The sequence below is a fragment of the Bombina bombina genome, chromosome 2 (genome assembly GCF_027579735.1).
Source record: "Bombina bombina isolate aBomBom1 chromosome 2, aBomBom1.pri, whole genome shotgun sequence".
NCBI classification, from domain to species: Eukaryota; Metazoa; Chordata; class Amphibia; order Anura; family Bombinatoridae; genus Bombina; species Bombina bombina.
The window spans coordinates 309624387-309649150 of NC_069500.1; the positions used below are offsets into that span (position 1 = coordinate 309624387).

The window sequence follows — 24764 nt, forward strand, 5'->3', positions numbered from 1 at the left end:
AAAAAGAGAGAAGCGCTCAACCTGGGAACGAACAATAGCATAATAGTTTGTTCTATGGTTGTTCTATCCTGTGAGTGTGTTTCTCTCTCTATGTACTTAGTCTCCCTAAGGGAAAAAGGGGCAACCAGACGTGGACTATTTGCTCAGTGTGCTTAGAGGAATATGGCTACACCTCAATGACGAATCCTAATGAAGGTTCTGGGGTTGCTGTGTTCCTTGTTCAGAGAGGAATTGCCTGGTATATATATATATATATATATATAATGTTCTTTTTGGCAAAAAATATATCTATACCTATAAAAATATATGATTATATATAGCAGGGCTCAAAATTTCAAGTTATAAGCTACTAGCCAGGCCAAAATGTTACACGCCACCTCTGATCCCACATATCATCTGCACATGCCACACCCACTGCATTTACACACCACACCCATTACCCCACCCCCTCTTTGCATGTTGTGGGCATAAGATAGGGCAGGAAGGAAATGTTGTGTATAGGGAGAATGCAGTGTGTATGAGCCAGAATATTATGAGTAGTCTGCTGGGACTTGTCATGGATAAGGTATGTGTAGTGTCCTATAGGCAAGTGGCAGGCAGGGGTGTGCTGTGTGTTGGTGTTTTAGGCTGGTATGGCTGATGAGCAAACTTGGCAGAGCTGAGGGGTTGGCTGTGCTGTACTAAGGAGGCAAGCTGGCTAGCCTGGGGCATGGTGGCACCATGTTGTCAGGCTACAAATATAAAGTTAATGATGGAACACAATTCACAGATCTTAATTTATTAATATTTGTTTTGTTTCACTATTGTAAAGGAATATCACTATGGCTTAGTGATATTCTCACCTAATAGTGATAGTTTAGTTGTTTATTTTGCCACACCCCAGATTATGCAGTTAGGGTTAAGCAATCTTGAATAGGATTTGTGGAAATTGCTCTCAATATTAAGTTAGCTTTAGTTCTTAAGTTGCAGGTGTAGTAATGGTTCTTTTAACTCTCAGAGTCTTATGCAGTGTAACACATAAATAGTTAACTAGTAACCAGGTTCTGTTAACAGTTGTACATATGCTCATGCAGTATTGCTATTTTATTTGCAGAGATTACTTGTACCTTGTCTTGTCTTGCACTTGTAGTGTGGCAGAGCTGTAATGAATGCAGCATTCATCATTCCTTCTAGGGTTTTTGGAAGTTCTATCCTGGCGATTTCATCTTTCAAGCTCTCCGAGAGGCCTAAATGGAACTGGTTTCGAAGTGCAATCTGACTCCATTCCGAATCAGCTGCATATAATTTGAATTCCGTGATGTACTCCTCCACGGGTCTCTTGGCTTGCTTAAGGTTCCTCATGGAGGCTTCAGCGGACATTTGTACATAAGTGTTGTGAAAAAGATCATCCATACATGTGAAAAAATCAGAAAGGGATCCTAGCACTGGGTCATTATGTTCACACAGATTGTCAGCCCAGATTCTTGGCTCACCCCTCAGGAATGAAATAGTACTGAATACCTTGATCCTCTCTGTGGGATAACTGCAAGGTCGTAGATTATAAAGTAAATGACATGAATTCTTAAACTGCCTATACTGCTTACGGTTTCCAGAAAAGAGCTCTGGTAGTGAAACTGAAGGTTCAGGTGTTTGCTGAGGTGGTGCAGTATGAGTAGTAAGTGAGTCTCTTATATTTCCCCTTAAAGACTGATTTTCAATTTGTAAATCATGAACCGCCTGAGCAAGCTGATCAACCTTTTGGGAGAGGTTGTAAACTATCTGTGGTAGATCTGGTGGCTCCATTTTATGGCTTAGTAATATGTCAGGCTACAAATATAAAGTTAATGATGGAACACAATTCACAGATCTTAATTTATTAATATTTGTTTTGTTTCACTATTGTAAAGGAATATCACTATGGCTTAGTGATATTCTCACCTAATAGTGATAGTTTAGTTGTTTATTTTGCCACACCCCAGATTATGCAGTTAGGGTTAAGCAATCTTGAATAGGATTTGTGGAAATTGCTCTCAATATTAAGTTAGCTTTAGTTCTTAAGTTGCAGGTGTAGTAATGGTTCTATTAACTCTCAGGCCTAGATTTGGAGTTTGGCGGTAGAAGGGCTGTTAACGCTCCGCAGGCTTTTTTCTGGCCGCACCATAAAATTAACTCTGGTATCGAGAGTTCAAACAAATGCTGCGTTAGGCTCCAAAAAAGGAGCGTAGAGCATTTTTACCGCAAATGCAACTCTCGATACCAGAGTTGCTTACGGACGCGGCCAGCCTCAAAAACGTGCTCGTGCACGATTCTCCCATAGGAAACAATGGGGCTGTTTGAGCTGAAAAAAAACCTAACACCTGCAAAAAAGCAGCGTTCAGCTCCTAACGCAGCCCCATTGTTTCCTATGGGGAAACACTTCCTACGTCTGCACCTAACACCCTAACATGTACCCCGAGTCTAAACACCCCTACCCTTACACTTATTAACCCCTAATCTGCCGCCCCCGCTATCGCTGACCCCTGCATTATATTATTAACCCCTAATCTTCCGCTCCGTAAACCGCCGCAACTTACATTATCCCTATGTACCCCTAATCTGCTGCCCCTAACACAGCCGACCCCTGTATTATATTTATTAACCCCTAACCTGCCCCCCACAACGTCGCCGCCAGCTACTTACAATAATTAACCCCTAATCTGCCGAGCGGACCTGAGCGCTACTATAATAAAGTTATTAACCCCTAATCCGCCTCACTAACCCTATCATAAATAGTATTAACCCCTAATCTGCCCTCCCTAACATCGCCGACACCTAACTTCAATTATTAACCCCTAATCTGACGACCGGAGCTCATCGCTATTCTAATAAATGTATTAACCCCTAAAGCTAAGTCTAACCCTAACACTAACACCCCCCTAACTTAAATATAATTTAAATCTTACGAAATTAATTAACTCTTATTAAATAAATTATTCCTATTTAAAGCTAAATACTAACCTGTAAAATACATCCTAATATAGCTACAATATAAATTATAATTACATTGTAGCTATTTTAGGATTAATATTTATTTTACAGGCAACTTGGTAATTATTTTAACCAGGTACAATAGCTATTAAATAGTTAAGAACTATTTAATAGTTACCTAGTTAAAATAATAACAAAATTACCTGTAAAATAAGTCCTAACCTAAGTTATAATTAAACCTAACACTACCCTATCAATAAATTAATTAAATAAAATACCTACAATTACCTACAATTAACCTAACACTACACTATCAATAAATAAATTAAATACAATTGCTACAAATAACTACAATTACATAAACTAGCTAAAGTACAAAAAATAAAAAAGAACTAAGTTACAAAAAATAAAAAAATATTTACAAACATAAGAAAAATATTACAACAATTTTAAACTAATTACATCTACTCTAAGCCCCCTAATAAAATAACAAAGACCCCCAAAATAACAAAATGCCCTACCCTATTCTAAATTAATAAATTTAAAAGCTCTTTTACCTTACCAGCCCTGAACAGGGCCCTTTGCGGGGCATGCCCCAAGAAAATCAGCTCTTTTGCCTGTAAAAAAAAACATACAATACCCCCCCCCAACATTACAACCCACCACCCACATACCCCTAATCTAACCCAAACCCCCCTTAAATAAACCTAACACTAAGCCCCTGAAGATCTTCCTACCTTGTCTTCACCATCCAGGTGTCACCGATCCGTCCTGGCTCCAAAATCTTCATCCAACCCAAGCGGGGGTTGGCGATCCATCATCCGGTGGCTGAAGAGGTCCAGAAGAGGCTCCAAAGTCTTCCTCCTATCCGGCAAGAAGAGGACATCCGGACCGGCAAACATCTTCTCCAAGCGGCATCTTCGATCTTCTTGCATCCGGTGCGGAGCGGGTCCATGTTGAAGCAGCCGACGCGGATCCATCCTCTTCTTCCGTTGTCTCCCGACGAATGACGGTTCCTTTAAGGGACGTCATCCAAGATGGCGTCCCTTGAATTCCGATTGGCTGATAGGATTCTATCAGCCAATCGGAATTAAGGTAGGAATATTCTGATTGGCTGATGGAATCAGCCAATCAGAATCAAGTTCAATCCGATTGGCTGATCCAATCAGCCAATCAGATTGAGCTCGCATTCTATTTGCTGTTCCGATCAGGAATTTACCGAACCTTGGAACAGCTTTCATAAGATTGTTGGTGGCCAATGAAAAAAATCCATCCGAGACTATATCTTAACTTGTGCCATTTGTGCCACTTTGAAATCCGAGAGAAAAGCTCCGTATGGATTATTAACTTCATTACCAGTACCGAAGAGACCCTGGTACCATCTATCAATGGATTTCATAGTGGAGCTCTTCTCTCGGTAAATTCCTGGGTGTCCGGCTAACGGAGAGTCATGGTATAACTTGAGCAAATTTATTCGCAATGCTTTGGGAATGTATAGTTTCCCTTCATGGTAGTACAGGTCATCAATCTTATGTACAGAAGAGTGAGGTAGCTCCGTCTCCTTGAGACAATGACGTTTGATTTCGGTTATCACATCGGTGGTTAGACCTACAAAACATTCGGTAGGTAAGATAGTGGTATTTTGGGTTGAAGTTTTAGGTTTCTCAGGTAGGTGAGACAGAGCACCTGCTTTACCATTCCTGGAGGCAGGTCTATATACAATATTGAAGTTGAAGCGCGAGAAGAATAAACTCCAACGGACCTGTCTTGCTGAAAGAGTTTTGTTGTTTTCTAAATAAAGTAGGTTCCTGTGATCAGTGAAAATGGTAATAGGAAACTTGGTACCTTCTAGAAGATGCCTCCAGTGTTCCAGTGATCTTTTTATTGCAAGGAGTTCTTTATCTCCTATGGAATAATTTCTTTCAGCTGTTGACATCATCTGTGAGAAGTAAGAAACTGGATGGATGGGATCGTTTGGTGTTTCCTGTTGAGAAAGAACTGAGCCTAAGGCAAAATCAGAGGAATCAACTTCCAACACATAGTGGTGTTCGGGGTTCGGAAATCTTAGAATGGGTGCTGATGTACAACTATCCTTTAAATATTCAAAAGCTCAATTAGCGTCTGGATCGCAGTTATAAGATGAGTTAATGCTGGTTAATTTTGTCAGTGGTTTTGCTATCTTGGATAAGTTTCTAATGAATTTCCTATAGTAGTTTGCAAAACGTAGGAATTTTTGGAGTTCCTTTCTGGACTTGGGTATTGACCAATTTTTGACAGCGTCTACTTTTTGTTTTTGCATAGTGATACCTGTTGGTGAGATATCATATCCAAGGAATGACACATGCTTGGTATGGAATATGCATTTCTCCAACTTAGCATACAGTTTATGCTCTCAGAGCCTAGATAGCACCCATCGCACGTGTGTTTTGTGTTCTGTTTCATTTTTAGAATAAATCAAAATATCGTCTAGGTATATCACAAGACAGATGTCTAAGAGATCTCTGAACACATCGTTTATGAAGTGTTGAAAAGTGGCGGGTGCGTTGTACAGTCCAAACGGCATGACAAGGTACTCATAAAGGCCATACCTTGTCCTGAATGCTGTCAACCATTCGTGTCCTTCTTTTATCCTCACTAAGTTATAGGCTCCCCTTAAATCGAGTTTCGTGTATATAGTTGCCTCAGATAACCTTTCGATTAGTTCTGGGATTAATGGGAGTGGGTAACGATTTTTTATTGTGCGTTTGTTGAGTTCTCTGTAATCGATTATGGGACGTAATGATGAATCCTTATTCCGCACAAAAAAAATTCCGGCACCTGCTGGTGATGTTGATGCTCTGATAAATCCTTTCCGTAAATTTTCTTCGAGATACTCCTTTAAATGATCCAATTCTGGCTTGCAGAGAGAGTACAAGTGTTCATAAGGGATGGAAGAACCAGGTTGAAGTTGTATTGGACAATCGTATGCACGATGAGGAGGAAAGTTCTCAGCTTCTACTTTACTGAATACATCCTTGAAATCTGCATAAGGTGAAGGAATTTGCAACTCAGGTTTTTCTGTAGGTATTTCAGTCTGGAGTAGAACATGTTTGTGGAAACATGTTGTTTTACAATAGATTGAATCAAATTTTATGGAAGATAGTGACCAGTGGATAACTGGATTATGTAATTTGAGCCAACTAATACCCCAAACCACTGGGAAATGTGGTGACGAGACAACATCAAATGAGAGGTGTTCTGTGTGTCCTGCTGTAGTAACTGTTAATGGTGTGGTATGGTGTGTGATAGGGCCAGTTTTAGGTTCTGAACCGACAATCATACAAAAAGAAAATGGTGTATGCTTTTTAATAAGGGGTATTTTATTTTGCTTTACAACATTATAATCAATAAAGCAGCCATAAGCTCCCGAGTCTATGATGGCTTCAGTAGTCAGCTGATCTTGGTCCCACTGTATGGAGAGAGTTAACATGCAATTAGTTTTAGTTTTAGTGGTGTTTAATATAGAACTTATAACTTTGAACTTACATTTCTTGTTTTTCTGTAAAATGGGACACTCCTGGACTGAATGTGTAGGATTGGCGCAATACATGCACAGATTATTACTCTTCCTGCGGTATCTTTCTTCTGTTGATAAAGGACCACGGGCTATACCGATCTCCATGGAAACAGCTGTTTGTTTACTATGTTGGGTTGGTTGAGGTGGGGAATAGATAGAAGGTTTGGTCGGACATCTGCAGAAAACCTTTCTGCCTTCCTTTCTTGCAGTCTGCGGTCCAATTGTTTTGCAGCATTCATCATTCCTTCTAGGGTTTTTGGAAGTTCTATCCTGGCGATTTCATCTTTCAAGCTCTCTGAGAGGCCTAAACGGAACTGGTTTCGAAGTGCAATCTGACTCCATTCCAAATCAGCTGCGTATAATTTGAATTCCGTGATGTACTCCTCCACGGGTCTCTTGGCTTGCTTAAGGTTCCTCATGGAGGCTTCAGCGGACATTTGTACATCAGTGTTGTGAAAAAGATCATCCATACATGTGAAAAAATCAGAAAGGGATCCTAGCACTGGGTCATTATGTTCACACAGATTGTGAGCCCAGATTCTTGGCTCACCCCTCAGGAATGAAATAGTACTGAATACCTTGATCCTCTCTGTGGGATAACTGCAAGGTCGTAGATTATAAAGTAAATGACATGAATTCTTAAACTGCCTATACTGCTTACGGTTTTCAGAAAAGAGCTCTGGTAGTGAAACTGAAGGTTCAGGTGTTTGCTGAGGTGGTGCAGTATGAGTAGTAAGTGAGTCTCTTATATTTCCCCTTAAAGACTGATTTTCAATTTGTAAATCATGAACCACCTGAGCAAGCTGATCAACCTTTTGGGAGAGGTTGTAAACTATCTGTGGTAGATCTGGTGGCTCCATTTTATGGCTTAGTAATATGTCAGGCTACAAATATAAAGTTAATGATGGAACACAATTCACAGATCTTAATTTATTAATATTTGTTTTGTTTCACTATTGTAAAGGAATATCACTATGGCTTAGTGATATTCTCACCTAATAGTGATAGTTTAGTTGTTTATTTTGCCACACCCCAGATTATGCAGTTAGGGTTAAGCAATCTTGAATAGGATTTGTGGAAATTGCTCTCAATATTAAGTTAGCTTTAGTTCTTAAGTTGCAGGTGTAGTAATGGTTCTATTAACTCTCAGAGTCTTATGCAGTGTAACACATAAATAGTCAACTAGTAACCAGGTTCTGTTAACAGTTGTACATATGCTCATGCAGTATTGCTATTTTATTTGCAGATATTACTTGTAGCTTGTCTTGTCTTGCACTTGTAGTGTGGCAGAGCTGTAATGAATGCACAGCCTGTTTTGTGGGAGTTCCAGTTTCACTGTGGAAGCTGTGTTGTTTATTAATCTGTAGTCAGGATGTTTCAATAAAGGTTAAAGCCAGATTTTCAGTGACAAGTTCTGTGGTAACTCTCTTTTATATACAAACTACACAGTGAAAGTTCTCCAAATAACAAAGCATTAGAACAAATAGAATTATACTTGCATTTGGTACAGGCAGTTCATTTAATTGATTGCATGTCAGCTCCTAAGTTAATGAACACTGCAGTTGTTTGGATGAATTCCAGTTAAAGTTGAACAAAGTATCAAAAAGTTCCTGTGAGGAAAAAAGTTCAGAAAACAATTTATTCCAAGTAGTTAGGCTCAGGTAAATAGGGTAGCCTTGTACTCCAAATTACTAAGCAAAGAGAATTGATTTGGGGTGGTTTTTAAAGGCAAGCTGCAAGTTTGTTGCTTGAAGGATTCCGCTGGGTCCTAGAAGGAGCGAGGTTCCTGACACATGTACAAACAGCCAGGGCCTGACTGCAGGAGAGTGGGGTTTTTACTGTCAGGGGGACAAACCTAGGTGGGCATTCTGTCCCCAGAACCTGAAGGCTAAGCTCATGTGGACAGTACCTAGTTATGCTGTGTGTGCAGCTTACTTAGTTCAGCATCAGATAATCCTTGTAGGGTCTGTGTGGTCTTTCCCCCTCTCTACCAGAGCTCCTGATTGTGAAGCTGGTGTCTGAGTTCTTTTTACTGAGAGATTCCCCTCTTTGCTGACAGAGCATTCTACACTGAGACGAGGATGATTTAATGTACAGCCTACTTGGATATCTGTCAGCAGAAAAAGGAGAATCTCTCAGTAAGAAAAACTCAGGCACAAGCTTCACAATCAGGAGCTCCGGTAGAGAGGAGGAAAGACCACACAGACCCTACTAGGATTACTTAACATGCAGCCTATAGAATTTTTGTCGGCAGAAGGGAAACCCTCAGTGACAGCCCAACAGATTCATTTTTCTTAGCACTCCCACATGTTTAGTATTTGCTTTTACTGCCCTCAACAATAGTGTTTGACCTTAACCGCTCTTGTGCTAGATAGCTGATGTAGCACTAAGTGTTGAGGGTAAAATTGAGCTGAACATGCAGCATAACAAGGTACTGCACAGCTCCTCACTGTTAAGCGTGTATCCCCTTTTTTCTGAGGGATTCCCCTCTTTGCCGACAGAGCATCCTACACTGAGCCTACTAGGATCTCTGTAAGCAGAAGAGGGTAATCCCTTAGTGACAGGCCCCCGGACTTAGCATTACCGGTATATTCTTTTTTTTAAAAAAAATTAGTTTTAAAATTTATTATAAAAAGATAAACAAATTTATTTTCAAGAGCTTGAAACAAATAAAACTTAACAGGTCATGTCATAAGAAAAATGCATCCGAGCAACTGCAATATTAAATGTTCTGAGTAATAGCCCCGTAAACACTTATTAATAAGCTTGAAACACCAAATATGTCTCATACAGGATTTGTTCCTTGTGTAAGCGAGCAACGCTAGTTCAGACTTTCTTGTTCTTCAAAAGTTTTGTACAATTTTAACATAACTAGCTCTTCCTGCATTATAATCTTGACGATATTCATCTCTGACCTGACCACCCGATTTCCCTCTTCCGTATTGCCTGCCCTCCTTAAAGCCGGCATCCCAGTCAGTCCTGATGATTCGATCATCTAGCCGTGTTCCATTAATAAACCTCATAGCTTGCTCTGCATCTGCTCTTGTATAGTATTCCACGAAACAGAATCCACATGCAGTTTTCTTCACTTTATCAAGCTCCATTACGATTTTCTTCACATCTCCACTTTTGCTAAAGAGTTCATAGATCTGTTCTTCTGTGGTATAAAAAGACAGGTTTCCAACGTACAGTGTAAAACCGTTTTTTAGCAGCTTTTCCTGATCAAATCTGTTGCCCCTGAAGTGCTGGTCTTGGTATTCCCTCAGCTCTACATAAGAGTCACTTCTCAACACGCTCAATGACATCATTTCACTTCACCGGAATACACCCTCATTACCGGTATATCCTAGTGCTCCTCTCATCCATACCTGCCCTCCAGCTAATGCTGGACTAAGTGTTGAGGCCCAGAGATAAAAGTAAGTTGAACACGTAGCAAGGTAGTGAACAGCTCCTGACTGTGAAGCATTTGTCTTAGTTGTTCTGAGGGATTCCTCTCTTTGTCCAAAGCACTTTAAATAATCCTAATAAGAGAACTAGGATGCACTGTAGGCAGAGAGGAGAATCCCACAGAGCAACTAAGACAAATGCTTCACAGTCAGAAGCTGTGATGGAAGTCAGTACTGTACTACTTACCAAAACATTGCCGCGCTTCTTCTTAGTGACTCTAGCCGTTGCTTTAGCGCTCCACATAAAGGCGGTGCTGAGTCATCACCTCTTCAATGCCGTTATTTCTACAGGCTGCCAGACTTTTGATAGTGAGTAAATGTTGATTCAAACAAATTTTGAGCCTTGATATATAGTATACAGATAATTATAACAACAACAAGTATTTATATAGCACCATTCTCCCAGTGGTACTCAAAGTGCTTGCTCTCGGAATTAACCAAATCAGTAGCTGAATAGTAATAGCTGTTATTATTATCCAATTTAATGGTACTCATTTTATTGACCTCGCAAGGATGAATGGCTGAGTCAGCCCTGCCGGTATTTGAACCTGTGACCTTGGATCTTTTAAACAGGCTTTTTTGTAGTAAGGGCATTTACCAACTGAGCTACTTTACAGATATTTTGGAATATCTATTTAAAAATACATAGAACATATGTGAAGAACATTGGAATGTGAACTATTTACAGTATATAAATAGTTAAATACTTTATTTAATATGAATATTATATAAATATGCTTTTGCATGTTTTCAGCTACTTGACTGCAAAGGGCTCCAATGCATTTTTATATGTATGTATATATATATATATATATATATATATATATATATATATATACATATTTAGACATGTTTTTGTATGTATCTCTATGTTAAAGCCCTTTCAAGGCCTTTTTTTCTCTAACACCTGAGACCTCATATGTTTTAGCCATTATAACATTTTTATGCAATTTGTGAAAAATCTTTTTTATTATAGTGTTATTATGATTGTAACTGTACTTTCAAATGTATTTGTTATGTGTTTTGTGCAACTTTTTGTATCTGGTATTATAAATAACCAGAGCTCTGAGGTTGCTCTATCCCGATGTGCATGAAAATCAATTGAGATCAAGCGAACACGTTTACTTTCAATTACTACTACTTTCCGACACGTGCAAAGTGCAACAACAAACCCCTTTTCCCTTGTGCAAAAATTAGCGTGCCACTCGTAATCTGGCTCTAATTTAGAAACGTATTTTCATAATTTATTTTGCTCTCCTTTCCTGTAATTGAAATCTGTAAATTTAGATTTTATTTGCACTTCACCCAGTGAGGCTTTAGTGGATCTTTCAGGATCCATAACTGTGACCCTACAACATGCTACACAGTGTTTGTTTGATCAGTGCTGGAGCATATTTATATTTCCCTTTAGCATGGTTGTTAGCTAAGAAGTGGAAACCTCACCTTATTGAAAAAAATTACTTTTACTGAGGGCAGTCAGAGGCGCTCAGTTCAGGTAGAAGCTTGTGGCCAAATAAAGGTACTTTCTGTATTCATTTTTTATACTTCATGACAGAAAGTCACCTTTATTTATAGCACTGGTAAATCCTATGTTTTTTTTAAATGCTTGGACTTGCCATCACTTAAATTCTTAATGCACAAGACATGTTTTTATTCCAAAAATGTTTTTTTCCTGCAGTATGCATGTATTTGCCATTCCTTTTTGATTACTTTATATATGCAAACAGCTGCAGTTGCATTACGTGTTCATGTGACAAGTCAACTCCAGCCCTGAAATAGAATGTGCATATGTACATATACAGTATCTTCCATAGTGGGACAATAACATTTGTCACAAAAGAAGTGAAAGGTTTGTAAGAGACTTGCAGTCACACTTATAATGTAAAAATATTCATGAATGTAATTTTAAAATGCGCTACTGCTCATCTGAAATATGAAAGGGCAGAACTAATTTGTAAGGGCATTTCATTTTTGCATTAGTGACTTAAGCTTACTAGTGTGTTTAAACCCATAAAGGGGTTAAAAAACTTTGATAAATTTCCACCTCACTGGATATGTCCTGCATTGGGCTAGTGATGTTTTTAGGTCCTGAGCAGCACATATCTGGTGAACCAATTAGGAGCTGCAGTCACATGACATCACCAGTTGCTTTAACTATGTAGTAACCTTGAGTTATAAATGCAAAATCTGCACACTCTAACGAATTAGAGGATGTAATATTTGCATTTGAATGTCCATTTGAATATTAAAGGGATACTAAATCCAATTTTTTTTCTTTCATGATGGAGCATGCAATTTTAAGGAACTTTCTAATTTACTTCTATTATCAATTGTTCTTTGTTCTCTTGTTATCTTTATTTGAAAAGCAGGAATGTGAAGCTTAGGAGCCAGCCCATTTTTGGTTCAGAACCTGGGATAACCATGGATTTAAATAAAGACAGCAACAGAACAAAGAAAAATTAATAATAGGAGTAAATTAGAAAGTTGCTTAAAATTGCATGCTCTACCTGAATCATGAAAGAAAATGTTGGGGTTTAATGTCCCTTAAACTATTAATGTTTTAGAACCCCAAATGTTATGGTCTAGAAGAACTACCTTAGTCTTCAGCTTTTGTTTTTTATGAAGAAGCAAGCAGTTCACTGACATAAAATCAACATAATGTATATCCAGGGCCGGACCTACATCTCAGGTGCCTGTAGGCACAAGAACCTGGAGCGCCCCCCCCCCCCCCCCACCAAACAAAAATGAAACAGTTTAGGGAATTTTTTATTTAATTTAGGACAACAGTAAAAAAATATTAGAAGTAAACCATTAAAGCTTAAGGTAACAAGGTAAGCACAGTATTATTTTTAAATCTGTGCAAAATCACAAGAGCTCAAATAGCAGAGTGATGTGAGTTGTATTCTGGCATATATACAACTCCCATCACTGACGTACATACAGGGAGTGCAGAATTATTAGGCAAGTTGTATTTTTGAGGATTAATTTTATTATTGAACAACAACCATGTTCTCAATGAACCCAAAAAACTCATTAATATCAAAGCTGAATAGTTTTGGAAGTAGTTTTTAGTTTCTTTTTAGTTATAGCTATTTTAGGGGGAAATCTGTGTGTGCAGGTGACTATTACTGTGCATAATTATTAGGCAACTTAACAAAAAACAAATATATACCCATTTCAATTATTTATTTTTACCAGTGAAACCAATATAACATCTCAACATTCACAAATATACATTTCTGACATTCAAAAACAAAACAAAAACAAATCAGTGACCAATATAGCCACCTTTCTTTGCAAGGACACTCAAAAGCCTGCCATCCATGGATTCTGTCAGTGTTTTGATCTGTTCACCATCAACATTGCGTGCAGCAGCAACCACAGCCTCCCAGACACTGTTCAGAGAGGTGTACTGTTTTCCCTCCTTGTAAATCTCACATTTGATGATGGACCACAGGTTCTCAATGGGGTTCAGATCAGGTGAACAAGGAGGCCATGCCATTAGATTTTCTTCTTTTATACCCTTTCTTGCCAGCCACGCTGTGGAGTACTTGGACGCGTGTGATGGAGCATTGTCCTGCATGAAAATCATGTTTTTCTTGAAGGATGCAGACTTCTTCCTGTACCACTGCTTGAAGAAGGTGTCTTCCAGAAACTGGCAGTAGGACTGGGAGTTGAGCTTGACTCCATCCTCAACCCGAAAAGACCCCACAAGCTCATCTTTGATGATACCAGCCCAAACCAGTACTCCACCTCCACCTTGCTGGCGTCTGAGTCGGACTGGAGCTCTCTGCCCTTTTCCAATCCAGCCACGGGCCCATCCATCTGGCCCATCAAGACTCTCATTTCATCAGTCCATAAAACCTTAGAAAAATCAGTCTTGAGATATTTCTTGGCCCAGTCTTGACGTTTCAGTTTGTGTGTCTTGTTCAGTGGTGGTCGTCTTTCAGCCTTTCTTACCTTGGCCATGTCTCTGAGTATTGCACACCTTGTGCTTTTGGGCACTCCAGTGATGTTGCAGCTCTGAAATATGGCCAAACTGGTGGCAAGTGGCATCTTGACAGCTGCACGCTTGACTTTTCTCAGTTCATGGGCAGTTATTTTGCGCCTTGGTTTTTCCACACGCTTCTTGCGACCCTGTTGACTATTTTGAATGAAACGCTTGATTGTTCGATGATCACGCTTCAGAAGCTTTGCAATTTTAAGAGTGCTGCATCCCTCTGCAAGATATCTCACTATTTTTGACTTTTCTGAGCCTGTCAAGTTCTTCTTTTGACCCATTTTGCCAAAGGAAAGGAAGTTGCTTAATATTATGCACACCTGATATAGGGTGTTTATGTCATTAGACCACACCCCTTCTCATTACAGAGATGCACATCACCTAATATGCTTAATTGGTAGTAGGCTTTCGAGCCTATACAGCTTGGAGTAAGACAACATGCATAAAGAGGATGATGTGGTCAAAATACTAATTTGCCTAATAATTCTGCACACAGTGTAGAAAGAACGTATGTCAGTGATGGGAGTTGTAATTTGGCATAAATATATATATATATATACATACCTCCTCTCTGTATCTGCACTCACAGTTCAAAAGTCTTCCACCAGGGTGCAAAGTCAAATTATTGTAGAAGATCCAAGCATTCACTGGATTTAGAAAATAAATTAATATTTATTAAATGGTGACATTTCGGGGTTCGCAAACCCCTTCCTCAGACCAGACAAAGTGTAAATGAAAACAGTGTTACTTAAATGTGCTAAGCCCCACCCATCAATTAATTCAAAAATTGCGCCAAAAACAAATTGTCATGGCAACCCCATAGTTGCCTAGTAGCAAACATAAACACAATGGGAAAGAAACAACAACTATGTATACACCCCACCATATAGTGCTTAGTATCAAAGTACACAGAATAAATGAATAACCGAAAATGAAATAAAACATGGTGTTAACCATCCTAATTATATATCAAACATGAACAAAATTATGCATTAAAAAAGTCTATAGGAAAATACCCCATGTAAACATCATATACATGAAAATAAGCAACCAGACATTATTTATGAGATATCCCAGTGCATCAAATAATAACCAGGAGCAAAACAGTTAAAGCAAAGTTAATCATATTGAGTTGATTAGCAAATGTTGTTATACAAAACATTCTACCTTCGTTGTAAATTCAGAAGATCCCGCAGGTGCTAGAATTATAAAAGGCACCTACTAAGACATTTAAAAATGCATCAAAATAAAGACATCTGCGCTCACTCTATAAGCAAGCCCATTCTGTAGGTATGCTATTATGTTTTGTGTTAATAGCGGTCTAAATCTAAAAAGAAGCGGTCTGTATGTATTGAACCTATTTGTAAATATCCAGATAGTGGGACGATCACAACTAAGCACAGGGTGAGTGCTAGGCAACAGATCCAAGCATTCTGAGTAGACAACGTTCATATTGTGCTTAGTGTTAGGTGTTTAAGCATCTGTGCCATTATGACCGTCCCCAAGTGAATCCACATGGCTAATTAGCATCCTGCTGAGTACGCAGGATGTCAGGAGTATTATCAGAGTGTAATGTGAGAGATCATTGCTGTTGTGCCAAAAATATGTGGTTAGGTTATCTCAAGTGTCCAGTGATGTTCTTAACCAGAGTATCAGGGATATGTTGCAGTTTGGGTCAAAAAAATAGAATGTATTATTGGAAACATGTCAAGAGAATGTTTGAGGAATCTCTAAATAAAATGTGTACTTGGTAAAGGGGTTTACTATGGCATATTATGTAAAAGTGGCATCTGAATGGTTCTCAGGGCTAACCATGCCCCATAGTAGCACACCACATATCAAAAGAATGAATGAGGATCAGCTTTGGAACTTAAATAAATCTAATATCTGGCTGGTAAGGCTATCCATTTGGAATCTCGAAGGTAATGCTTATCCACAAGCAATTAATGATGTTTGAATATAGCAGGAATTATGTAGATTGCAGGTAACCATATCGGGACCTAACATACTTAGTCATATCTGAGGTCAATATTTGCGTACCTATGGCTTTCATCTCACCTAAGTGTAACGCGGACCATAGTCTATTATATACGAGGTATATAGCAGGAATTATGTAGATTGCAGGTAACCATATCGGGACCTAACATACTTAGTCATATCTGAGGTAAATACTTATGTACCTATGACTTTCAATTCACCTAAGTGTAACGCGGACCATAGTCTATTATATATGGGGTATATAATAGACCATAGTCTATTATATACAGGGTAATTATAGACAGCATTTCATTGAACAACAGTTAGCTAATTATAACAAGTGATAGGCAAGTCGGTAGCAAATCTACTGTGTCAAACCATCAACAGAAGGTAGAGCCAGACCTCATATTACAAAATCATTGGACTGGTCATTAACAAGTGGCAATCAGAGATTTGTACACACATATCATCCCAAATATATGGTATGGACTCTAGTCTAATATATGAGCAATTTATATCTCCACTAGGTGATAGTGAAACAGCATAGATTAAAAAGCAACAACAGTCAAGCCGGTGGCAAATTCACTGTGCCGTACCGTCATCGGGAGGTAGAATCAGACCTCATATCTCATAATCATTGGATAGTTCATTAACAAGTGACAATCAGAGAAAGATACAAATAGATATTGTAAATAATAATCGAGTTTGGATTTTACAATGTTGCAAGATAGTTCACTGTATCCAAGTCGTGTGTCATCCACTCCGTTTATCAAATATAGAGATATTAAAGTTACAATTGAAGTTGGTATCATCAATCCTTCATACATCATACATCCATCCAGCCTAGTAAGCTTAAGATAGTATTGTGTACTGTCAGTCATAAACAAGCCATTTACTAGAGTAAGGTTCATGACAGGGTCAGCCCCACTATTACATGGAATCAACCACGGCATGATACCCCAACAGGAGGTTTCGTATCATCAAGATAATTTGGTGATACTTATCTATCACCATAAAAGCAATGCCAGTCATTAGAAATGTTTAAGCCATGGGGATGAAGGGTTCCAAGTCTGTATATCCAACAAGATTTGAGTTGTAACAAAGTTTTATCTCTATCGCCCCCTCGTTTAAGAGGGGGGACATGGTCTATTAGGATAAACCTTAGGTCGGTGACCTTATGGTTTGCTTGTAGGAAGTCTCTAGCAACTGGTTGGTCCGAGGTACCTTTGTTGAGTGATGTACGTATAGCTTATCTGTGATTAGCCATCCGCATGCGGGCATTGTCGGCAGTTTTTCCAATGTAAAATTGGCCACAGCAGTAGCTGAGAAGATATATCACATGGCTGGTAGTGCATGTCAGGTAATGTTTGATGGTATATTTCTGAGTGGTGTGTGGATGTCTAAAGTATTTGCTGGGAATCATTCCACTGCAGGTTGTGCATCCAGGGCATCTAAAACAACCTGTTTTGGATGTCTTCAACCATTGGGTTTTTTGGTAGGGTCTGGATCGGTTAGCATCAGTAGATCCTTTAGGCTTCTACCACGTCTGTAGCCCATGATCGGTGAATACATGTTTCCAAATGGTAGTCTGATCCGAGAATTTCCCATCTTTCTCGGATGGTGTCAGTCAGTTCTTTCTTATCCTGATTGTATGTGGTGGTAAAGATCATCCTGTTTTTAGTGTTATCTTCATTGGTTCCTAGTTTCGCATTACCATTATGCATGGTTAGTTCTTGTATTGCATCCCTGATAAGATTTTCCTTGTAGGTCATCATCTCAAGTTGCTGGTCACGATTTTCATTCTCTGTGTTGTTTCTCATCACACGTACCATTTGCGATTTAATAATTGCTTTCCGGGTGTGTGGTGGGTGGTCGCTAGTGGCCTCAAGTAAAGAGTTTCTGTCTGTCAGTTTTGTATACAATGTTGTGTATAGTTTACCCTGTTTCTTATAGTTACGTAGATCCAAGAAATCTATGTGTTCCCAGTTGGCTTTAATTTCAAATTGAATCAGTGATTTGAGGTTATTGAGATGTGTCACCCAAGATTCAAGTGCGTGCGCATCTCCTTGCCAGATAATAAATACATTGTCGATGTATCTCCTGTAACACTTGATATTCCCATGGTTATATACTCCCATTGTTTCTTTTTCATACTGTTCCATGAAAAGGTTGGCATAAGCCGGAGTCACATTAGACCCCATAGCCGTCCCCGTCAGTTGTTAAAATAATTTTCTTTCAAATCTGAAGTAGTTCAGTTTCAGACACATTTCCAGTAACTTTAGAATGGAGGGAGCAGGTGGTCCCACATATAGTTAGTGTGCCAATGCCATCCATATAGCATCCAATCCATCAGCGTGTGGTATAGCTGTATATATATATGCCAGAATACAACTTCCATCACTGAGATACATATAAATCGCCTCTGTTGCCCCTTCCGCAAATTTATATTGACTGGTTTATTTATTTTATTTATAAAATATTTTACCAGGAAGGATACATTGAGATTTCTCTCATTTTCAAGTATGCCCTGGGTCCAATATATAATCAACCATGACAGGTGCATTCTGTTTTGAGATATGCAGACAGGGATCTCTTGAAGGATTCTAGGCTTGGGGAAGGTTTTAAAGTGTGCGGGAGGTCGTTCCATAATTGGGGTGCTCTGTAGGAAAAGGAGGATCAAGCTGCTTTCTTAATGTATGGGAGCAGACTAAATTATGTGCTGGTAGGTAATGGATTGGAGGTTATGGGAGGTGGGAACAGCCGGGGAGAGCATTCTGCTCAGGTAGGGTGGGAGCTTCCAAGAAAAGCTCTTAAACACAAGGCTGGAAAGATGGAGGGTGCGTCTGGATTCCAGCAACAGCCAATTTAGTTCTTTTAGCATGTCACAATGGTGGGTCCTGTAGTTAAATTGTAACACAAAGCGGCAGAACGAGTTATACAGTGTATTAAGTTTATTAAGGTGAGTTTGCTGTGCAAGTGCATATACTACATCCCCAAAATCCATGATTGGCATCAGCATTTGCTGTGCAATCTTTTCCTTTACTGTAGGGCTGAGTCAGGATTTGTTTCTGTACAGGACACCTAGTTTTGGATAGAGTTTGGATGCAATTTTTTCTATGTGGAGGCCAAAAGATAGATTGGGGTCTAACAACACACCCAAGTATTTGAAAGAGTTGACTGCGGTCAGTGTGCAATTCGATTTTGTTTTGATGCGTAGATGGGAATTTTGTAGTTTGTGTAATTTAGGTCCCATTCCAAAGATCATTGTGACAGTTTTGTCAGTGTTTAGGAAGAGTTTGTTTTTGAGATCCACTTTTCTGGAGCACTGCCTCAAGCTGCGGTAGATCGGATTTGTTTGCATAGATTACCGTGTCATCTGCGTACATGTGTACAGTTGAGGATTTGAAGACATTTGGCAGATCATTTATGAATAATGTGAATAGTAGGGGGCCGAGAATGGAACCTTGGGGAACACCACACGTGACTGGGAGAAGGAGGGAGTCGCTGTCAGAAATGAAGACATACTGTGATCGATCCAATACATATGATCGAAACCAGGTTAGCGGACGATCACCAATACCTGAGTTTCTTAGTTTGAGCAGTAGTATGTCGTGGTCTACTGTGTCAAAGGCCTTTGCAAAATCAAGGAAAATTGGCTCCAGTTAGGTCTCCGTGTTCCATGCCAGTTTGGATGTTGTTGCAAACCTTTAGGAGGGCAGTTGTAGTGGAGTGATTTGGGCGAAAACCTGATTGAACAGGGGTCAGATAGATTGTTGGTAATACTCACATAGTTGCGTATGGACGAATTTTTCGATAATACTGGGAGCAATGATATTGGGAGATAGTAACCAAGGTTAACTCACCATAGTTTTGTCAGGAGCATAGTGTGGAAGGGTATATATATATATATATATATATATATATATATATATATATATATATATATAGCATTGTTTTCTCCCCCTGGTCCTTAGAAATTATTAAAAGTTAAGTTTTATTTTTATTTATGGCTTGGTTGACAACCACCTTTTTGTTTATAGAAAAGTTTTCATGATTTAATCCGACTTGGTGATTACCTAAGTATTGGAGCAAAAGAACAAATTTATTTTTATTTAGGGATTTACTCAAATTAATGGATGCTGTTACTTTCTCTCCAGGCTACATAGGCTACAGTCCTCCTCTCCTTTCTTCCCTGCGCCTTGTCAACTCCGCTTGTGGGTTGTGGTCACTTCAGGTTCAGGGACACGGCTCCTCATTGGCTGGCGCCTGAAGCTGTGCAAGCAATGCAGATTGGCTGAAAGTCGATCCTGGCTTTTAGTAAAGGAGCTGTTTGTGAGCTGCAAGTGGGTACACCCTGAAACGCTGTTGCAGTTCACTCTAACACTGCCACCCCGGTATTGGCTGTATTACTGAGTGGGCGTGGTGGTGCTGTGCAAGCTGTGGATGCTCTGCATGAGCGCCACGGCTCACACCATAACGACGCTGTGTTAAGGTGAGCTGACTCTCACCAAAACACCTCCCCCCCTTAAGACCTTCAGTAGTTTGCAGATACTGAGCCAGATCTGCTCCTCACGCACAACATAAAAACATTGGATGGTGGCGCAACGGCCACCATTGCATAGTAAATTAATTAAAAAAATATATAGTATAATAACACTGATACAGACAAGCGCCCCTCGCTGCGGTGCTCCTGTAGGCACATGCCTACTGTGCCTACTGTGCCTAATGGGAAATCCGGCCCTGTGTATATCACAATTACAGCGTGCCTTTAATCTGACAACTGATGTGCATCTGCCACCATATATTGTTACCAGAATTGTCACAAGGGTTTGCAGTTCTGCCTTTTTATAATGTTGCCAAGGTTAGTGGTTGAATGGCTTGTTTGATGGAACCTGTATTATTATATACAGGGTGCACCTCACTGATTGTACAGTGTTCTGTAAAATGTAATGCACCGCTGCTTCTCATCTCTGAAATATAACCTTTGACAGTCTGAGACTGCTGAATTTAGCATAGAGTTGTTCGGATGTCAGAACAGTGATTAGTATTGCCTATAAAGTGTAAGTGCCATGTAGACCTATATTTACTAAATAGCAGCATTCCATAAGATAGCATCCATCATAGGAAGGCTCAGGTGAACACTCCAGAGCAAACCTTCTGAACTCAGAACAGAGCATTGCTTAGTGGATATGGGCAGCAATCTTTCATGTGTTCTTGAACTGTGAAATCTATTCACATACTGCAGGAAACTCAAGCAGAGGAGCAATAGACTAAAAATAACATAACCAATTATTATCAATGACTGGCATATTTTATAAAAAAAACTTTATGTGGCATTCAAAAGTGCTACAGATTTGTATTATATATTTATTAAATTATTATTTTCTTTTCTGCATCTAAGAGAGAGGACATTTTAACCCCTTCACTACCAGGACTTTCAGAAAAGATCTTGCCCAAAATACCAGATATTTCTTTTTAGCATTTTTGCTATCACTCCATTTAAAAAGAAATAGAGCCTTATTTTTGTATTTTTCTATTTACCTGGCAAAACTATACACACATAAACACACATACACACACACACACACACTCATACATACACACAGACACACACTGACACACACACATACACTGTCACACACATACACACACTGACACAAATGCACACACACTGACACATACACATTCACACACATAGAGACACATACACGCACACACACACAAACACTTGGCTGACCATATTACCGCTTTAAAAAGGGACACATATGAAAAATACATATGTCAGGGCTGTTTTCAGGGCTATTTAAAGAAATGGTTTTGTATAAGAACCCTCACATATGTATTTTTCATATGTGTTCCTTCTTAAAGCGGCAATATGGTCAGCCTAACAAACACACATACACACACTCATACATACACACAGACACATGCACACACACTGACACAAACGCAGACACACATACACAGACTGACACACACAAATACTCACGCACACACACACATAGAGACACATACACACACACAGGCCCACACACACAGACGCACACACACAAACACACACTGACACACACACATACACATACACTCACACAGAGACAAACACAAACAGATATGAAAGTTTTCATGTGCTATTTTATAGACATGATAAAATGCTTTGAGTTCCCTTTAACTGAATGCAAGAATGATTTTGACAGCTAGATATTTGAAATAAGAAATGTACAGAGGCAATTCTACAACAAGAGGTCATATTCTGAAGCTGGCAAGATCAGTGCTCTATTACAGGAAGGGAGTGTAATAACCTCCCAGAAGGGGTGCTAATAGAGGAACACGTTTCCAGGGAAGCTTAGGGAAAAATACATAGATAAAACAACACAGATGTAGGTCATGTTTGTGAAATTTCAAATTTTGAAAACACAGAGAATATTATACTTCAGGCCTGTAATAACTGCTAAATAGAGATTTAAAAAAGTAAATGTTCAGGTGCCTTTCAAGCCTTATATCCAATTAAGTATTTTTTATTTGAAACAGTGAGTGTATATAGGACATTTGCCAAGAATGTGCTGAGCCTATGGGATTTCTTCCCTTTCATTCTACATAACTTTAACTGATTCCCAGTGCAATCATTGAAGGTTAAGTGTGATACAAAAAGGGCAGTCAACAACATCTAGTAAATATAGAATGAGCGCATTCTGTTTCTGTAATGGATTGTAACCATAGGATAGACATGAATAGACATGAATTTGCCCAAGTACTCATTACGTAAAGTAATATGTTAAGTTTCATACTGAAACATTATACAATAATTTAATTGCAAGTTTAATTCAAAGTAGAAGTGCATGAAAACAGAATAATATATGATTAGAACAAAAGAGGCAATAGTAAAAAAGAGATAAAAAAATATAAAGGTGCAATATTCGTATGCCAGGGCTACATAAACCCAACATAGAACCAGATTACAAGTGCCGCACAATTTAGCGCATTTGCTTGAGCGTAAACTTTGCTTGAAGTATGCTTTTTGTGCTGATTGAGTAGCGCACTTATTACAAATTGAAAGTAAAAAGGATTTAGAATTTTGCGACCGTGTTAACTTATTTTTCCCTATAGATATCACTAGAGAGCATAGAAGAAAAAACCCAAACACATTGCTTGCGTGCCAACCCGACAAGCGTTATGTTCTTCACATACTGAAAGATGTTATTTTATTATAAATATATATATTCCTATATGCATCTGTATATACCTATAAGTATATATTCCTATAGATATATAGGTATATATATATATTTTACATTAACATTATCAAATATATATATAGAAATATATATTTAATGATAACAATAAAAAAAATTCTATGTGGAGAATATAGGAATGCAAAATATGTGTAACGCACTACAGGTTTTGTGCTTTAGATCTAATTGCATTGTTGAAATATAAAATATTAATGATTACTAAAATGTATTATATATACTGTAATATATATATTCTATGGATTATTTTGAATTTTGTACAGTATGTATAATAATTTTTAATAATTATTGTAAATATTTTAATATTTCAATGACTCAATTTAAGATTGGTAATTCTTCATGTGAGTAATCGTTGGTATGGTGAAAAAGTATTACTAAATGTAACCCCTAACCTAAATCTCACTATCAGTGTCTATAAACTAATATATATAGTCGCCCACATTCCTAGGCATATATTCAAATTGGTTCAACACAGAAAAGGAGAGGGCGGTGCTGACTGTCATAATGAGTATATGGGAAAACAGAAGAAAAAGTAGACAGTATCTCAGCACTCAAAGATAAGCATTATCTAAATACAAAATCTTAAAGTCAGGACCAAGGAGAATACCAGGGTCAGGAATATATTAAAACTTAACTTTTACTTTAAACTACTAATAATCACGGATTGCAGAAAATACTGACTACAAAAAGGGGATTGACCCCAACAACGATTAATCTGTTCTGTGCAATACTGGAACCTAGGTTAGTGCTATACTAAGTGGCTGCCAAACAATTCTATATCGAGTGAGAAGAGGACACAGCCTTAGTATTCAATTCGGTTCAAAGACAGGAGCCAGGAGACACTATAACAATACTAATACACATACATGATACGCCTGATGCGCATTTCGCCGCTAGCACGGCTTTTTCAAAGGCTAACCCGATTCTGGATAGCTCCCCAGTCTTTATTGCGCTCAAGACCAATCACAAGGGAGTATGGAACACACCCACTTAGGTCCACCTATTACTAAAGACCTACTCTCATTGGCTGAGAGAACTGTCACATGTCTAAACAAGCCTCGATGACATCACAAGTACCTCCGATCGTAGTAAAATATTGAGACAAAAAGGGAGAGAATAGTATTCAGTGATATAACGAGGCCCTATGTATAACAGATGGTGAAATATATTATAACAACATATGCCTCCAATTACACAAGGGGAAATATTTACGTGTTTCGGCAGAAAATACTGTCAATAAGGAAAAGGGGAGCGTTTTTTGCGGCAAGAAAATCATAAGGAGATCTAATATCAAGTGCGACATACTTAATGTGCCCACGAAGCATAGACAAATTCATTGAATTAAACAATTTAGTAACGATACTCAGTACAGATAGAAGGTGCCTTACTTGTCCAAAATTAGAATTGTAAGTAAACATTATTTGAAATGCTCAGAATCACTATATCGAATGATCGTGGATATGTCTAGATCACTAAAAGACCCGTAACAGGGTCTTGTCCTTAATAAAATATATATGTGTTATGTGTGAGAGACTGCTATGGTATGTTAGCACTGAATAAGAATGTTAGGGTAACGATTTGGACATTAACTA

The 24764-nt window shown here is 38.6% G+C and overlaps 2 protein-coding genes across 3 annotated transcripts in view; one reads left to right on the forward strand and one right to left on the reverse strand.

Moving 5' to 3' along the window:
• Positions 1 to 24764, forward strand: part of CTXN3 (cortexin 3) — a 119542-nt gene that overhangs the window by 40260 nt on the left and 54518 nt on the right. The window lies entirely within an intron of this gene.
• LOC128648777 (nuclear cap-binding protein subunit 2-like) lies at positions 9322 to 9810 on the reverse strand. Its single transcript, XM_053701640.1, has one exon. The coding sequence runs from the start codon at positions 9808 to 9810 to the stop codon at positions 9346 to 9348; it is 465 nt and encodes a 154-aa protein (XP_053557615.1). The 3' UTR covers positions 9322 to 9345.

Bases quoted from the DNA above. Each gene is read 5' to 3' on its own strand.
- LOC128648777 (XM_053701640.1), bottom strand. From the start codon at position 9,810: ATGATGTCATTGAGCGTGTTGAGAAGTGACTCTTATGTAGAGCTGAGG.